The sequence below is a fragment of the Trematomus bernacchii genome, unplaced genomic scaffold, assembly GCF_902827165.1.
Source record: "Trematomus bernacchii unplaced genomic scaffold, fTreBer1.1, whole genome shotgun sequence".
Classification (NCBI taxonomy): domain Eukaryota; kingdom Metazoa; phylum Chordata; class Actinopteri; order Perciformes; family Nototheniidae; genus Trematomus; species Trematomus bernacchii.
The window spans coordinates 985,882-990,536 of record NW_022987792.1 but is presented as its reverse complement, the minus strand read 5'-3'; the positions used below and the strand labels follow the sequence as shown (position 1 = coordinate 990,536).

The following is a 4,655-nucleotide window of genomic DNA, read 5'->3' as shown; positions in this document are numbered from 1 at the left end:
AGTCAATACAACGCCGATAAGATGCATCAAAATATGTTTACACGTCAATCACATTTATATAATGAATTCAGCTAATTAGTTCCACTGGTTTCAACAAATAATTCATGGTCCAGCAGCTTTATGCAAACAGCAGATAACACTGCTGAGAGTCTGAACGGGCAGTTGGAAAACACAGTCAATCTGTGCGCTGTGTAATAACAACACAACGCTGGACAGGCGTCTTTGAACTGGTGTAATAATTCAAAAACATTTTCGAACTCCTCATGGAGCGTTATTTCGCCGCTTATCCTCGCCGCGCATTTGCATACAGTTGACGGAAACCCCTGGGTACAGTCAGCAGCATGACAGTGGGTTATGAAGGCTTCCGGGAGGCTCTGGGGTGTGGATCTGAGCCAGTTTGAAGGGGAGCCGAACCAATGAAGAGCCCACAGCGGATTAGACACCCACAGCTTCATGTCGCTTTAATGCGGCGAGTCAGGGATTCTCTTACAACGCTTTTGCCTAAACGCTCAGGGTTTTCTCATGCCCCTTTTTCTCTCTCATTCCTTTCCTCTTGAAGTCCTCTTTTCTATGTAAATGGTAATGTTGTCTCCAGTGCAGAATACATCCCATCTATCTACAGCGTGCCAGCTTCCTCTGCTAATGTGACTTGTCAGTTGTTAAATTGCAATTGAATTGGATTGATAGTTATGATCTAATGTCATTCCAAATCTGTCGTCTTACAAATGTACATCCCCTGAGGGCGTGGAGAAAGAAAAATCAATTTCAGAGATGCTATATAAAGTTCAAAATGGTAGAATTATACCGTTAGAGCCTATTCAATTAATCAGACTGGAACATAATTCAGCTTTAAATACAAACAATAAACACGCTGACATAATTCACACAATACAACCAACAAAATATATTACCGACACGCACACATGCATGCACACAACACCTCAAATTCCCTTGATAACAGTCTGACTGGCAGAGGCTAAAGACAGAGTAGGCGTCCGTAATTGAACAAACATAACAATGTAAATATTTACTAATACTATCCATTGGGGATACAGGCAGAATCACACAATTGATTTGCTCTCCTTCTGCCCTTTTGCTCTTTTCCTCACGCAGACACCAATGCACACACTATTACTATTTCCCAGTTTCTTTCCGCTAGCATTATGCCTGCCTGTGATCGTTAAAGAGATGGAGATATATATATATATATATATATATATATCGGTCTGTCTATCCTCTTACCAGGGGTGACCTGTAGCCCATCTGGGCCGGCGATGACAGGAGATCCCTGGGAAATAGCTGCGAGTGCGTCTCGGGGACGGAGCCCACGCCACTGGCTGCTAGTCCCGAGAGCTGCCCGTACCTCGCCATCATCTTGAGATGCTGCTCACAGAACACACACACTCATACACAGACACAGGAGGAGAGGGGCAGAGAGAGAGAGAGAGGAGAGAGAGAGAGAGAGTGAGAGAGAGAGAGGGAGGGAGGGAGGGAGAGGGAGGAAAAGAGAGAGAGAGAGAGAGATGGGGCTTGAGAGGGGGAGAGCAGATAACAGCAGGTAGGAAGGACGGTGAGAATGGTAAAGGACAGAAGAGGGAGTGGGGAGGGGGGGAGGACATGAAGAAAGAGGAGGTAGAGGGGGATTACAGAACACTTTGCTCACACACAAATGCATGTGCGAACATACACACTCCCACTTACGGACATACTGTACGTGCACATGTGGGCACGCATACCATTTCAAGCCCCAGGTGGGCAATTTCACAAGCAAGCCTATGTTGGGTGGGTTTGATAGCTACCTTTTGTGACAATAGAGGGATGTAAAGTCTAGGCACCAGCTCTCCATTTGTTATTACGAGCAAGGATGTGAGTGTGAGCCCAAGCTTTTTCACCCAATATTGTGCCGGGGAAATATGAAACAGCTGCTGTTATCAATCATCCCCTCTGTCTTCTGGCTTTGAGCAAACAGAAGTGCACCGACACACACACACGGACATACAACACACACACATGACAGAATGGTTGGCAGCAGACGTACACAGGTGAAGTGTGGAGAAAATAAATCCAAATGTCTTTACCTCATTGCTCAACAAAGCGGCGTTGAGTGTTCGGCTTATTTCGAACATGTTCAGATTCTTTGTATGTCGTTCTGTCCTTTAAAATGTTCAGATTCTCTTCAGGTTCTTTTTTGCTCCTGTCGTTTTCTGGTCTCTTTGCGGCTGTCAGGAGTCAGTCCCCGGGAACACAAAAAAGAAAGAAAGAAAAAATGAAATCAATTGAAAAAAGAGGGGGGATAAAAAAATCCTCTTAAATGTTCTGATTTTTTTGGAGTTGGGATGCTTTTGTTTTTCTGTCTCCCCTGTCTGTGGATGCACCTCTGCTGTGGCTGCTGTGCTGGCGTTTGTGCCCAGGGTCTCCGCACACGTCTAAGGAGTCAATATGCTGGTCTTTTTTTTTAAATCTCCCCAGAGTCAGCACATTAAAACAGGCAGTCAGGCGGTCGGTGGGTCGGTGGGTCGTGTGGTCGGGCTGGATGGCTCCCTTATCTGTCCCCCGCACACTGGCTCACACAATACGCTCCGATCCTCACACTGCTCGCTAGCAGATTAGCCTGTCCCAAAACATAGCACTTAGTTTAAACTCCCCTCCCTTCTCTCTCTCTCTCTCTCTCTCTCTCTGTATCACTCCCTCTAGCTCGCTCCTTTGCTCTCCCTCCCTCTCTCTCTCTCTCACTCCATCCCTCCCTGCATCTCCTCCTATTGCTCACGCATTGATGCAGCTACAGTTCGCCGTGCTACCACAAGGTGGGAAGACTGTTCCAGCAACAGCGACACCATCGCCGCCACATCCCTTCCTCCCCGTGCCACTCCTATCTTTTCCATTTTCTTCTCCTCTTTCCTCGTGTGTGCCTATATCACGCATGTATTCTTTGCACTTATATAAGCTCCTCACTGCTAAATAATAATTACATTCAGGGATAACTACATTGGTTAGGGGTTGTTATTGTAATATCCAGTTATCTAATTATGTTTCCTACAAAAACAGGTTGTACAATCCAGTGTGGAATAGGACATTTAAAGAGTTTTGGGAGGAACATAATTCCTCTGAGGTGTTTTTGTGACAGGAACACGTCAAATAATGAATAATGTACAGTGTCAGCAGACCTCGGGAAAGCGGTACCTCTGTGTAACGGGCAGCAGAGCAGAGAGGCGAGGGCTGGGCTGATGTGAGCATCAAGGTCAGGTGGTTGTCCTTTTCCTCGGCAGGGTGTGGCACGCAGATGACGAAGCAGCTAGTCACAGGCATGGCAGGAGATCCCAACTACAGGGGGAGTAAACAAGGGGAGAAAAAAGATTAGGGAGACCTGTGCCAAGGATGTGATTCACTACATTTTTGGTTTGGGTCGATAACACCTGCGAGTATTCTGAGTATGACTCACAGTGTGTTTTTTCTGCATCTAGTGTATGCAAGATGTGCAAGAAATGAAAGCCTATGGTTTATAGGGAAATGAAATATATTGTAGACGGGATTCACGATCATCTTCCCTAATGCTAATCTTAGTGGTGTCACACTCCATCAGCATGGCAGTGGATTTATTCCCAGTGCTTTGAATGTGCTTTTTGCTGTCGTGGATCAGAGTGGGGAGAGCGGCCAGTTAATAGCAGCCTATTGACACTGAACCATCTGTTTAGGTGGACTGTGTCCAGCATCGTGGAGAGGGAGGGAGGGAGGGAGCAGCAGAGGAAGTGACGGATACAGAGAGAAATGAGGGTGACAATTAATGGGTGAGAGAGGGGCTAACAGTGAATACAAGGCAGAGGAAGTGTTAGCAAACTGTTAAGATTTAACGGGTGTTTATGCAAAACAGGATAAGGGAAAAATATGGAGAGACTCACACTTGTCGAGGAAGCGGCGTGTAATACATGTTTTAAATTAGCACATTTTTACATTTTCATCAGTGGCAGGATATGTGGAAGACAGGGATATTTCTTGGCGTCAATTCTTTGCCTTGAAATAAAAAGGGCTGCATCCCTGTTCTGTAAACCCTGCGTTCTTTGGGGAGGGGGGCTGGTCCGGCAGAGCCCTGGGGGGGGGGGGAGCTGTCAGTCGGATCATCCGGAGTGAGGGCTGATTCCTCCGTCAGCTGCCTCTCAAGCCTTCCTCTCGGACCAAGCATCCCTCCCCTGAGCCCTGTGATTGCTGTCACCATAGTGATTCTCTGTGTACTGCCGGCTGGTCTCCGTCCCCCCCCGTCCCCCCCCACTCTGCCTCTCACATCCATCCCAACTTGCTGCCCTGTGTTTTGATTTGTGCATGACTTCCTCCTTCATTGATGATGGCCTACGGTAAAAAGGGTTTCCCTGTACTTGCTGGAATACAAATATGAAAACATAGCTCTGCTCCCCCTCGGCTGCACATCAAGCTTCAGGCTGGAAATAAACGAGATTATATATTTTTATGGAATTGAACTTCACACACTGACTTATTTGATCATTTCACAGTTTAGAAGAAAGTGTTTCTTTCATAGAAAATGAACAGGAAGGCTTAAAAATACCGTTGCTGGGATAAAGCTACTTTTCCCCCGGAGCTTTCTGACATGTTGTGCATGGAATTGTCATGCTGCCTCCAGTCAATAGCACCCACACTTAAAATAG

At 46.4% G+C, this 4,655-nt stretch overlaps 1 protein-coding gene across 8 annotated transcripts in view; it reads right to left on the bottom strand.

Annotated features, from left to right (window-relative positions):
- Positions 1-2,699, bottom strand: part of elavl4 (ELAV like neuron-specific RNA binding protein 4) — a 98,758-nt gene extending 96,059 nt beyond the window's left edge. For 7 of the 8 annotated variants that reach the window (XM_034149797.1, XM_034149800.1, XM_034149798.1 and 4 more), the window contains exon 1: positions 1,243-1,386. In XM_034149797.1, the coding sequence (XP_034005688.1) occupies positions 1,243-1,374 (132 nt within the window). In that variant the 5' untranslated portion in view covers positions 1,375-1,386. Of the gene's footprint in view, positions 1-1,242; positions 1,387-2,078 lie in introns of those variants that run through there. The other variant, XM_034149804.1, reaches the window with a different exon arrangement.
- Positions 2,700-4,655: the final 1,956 nt, after the last annotated feature.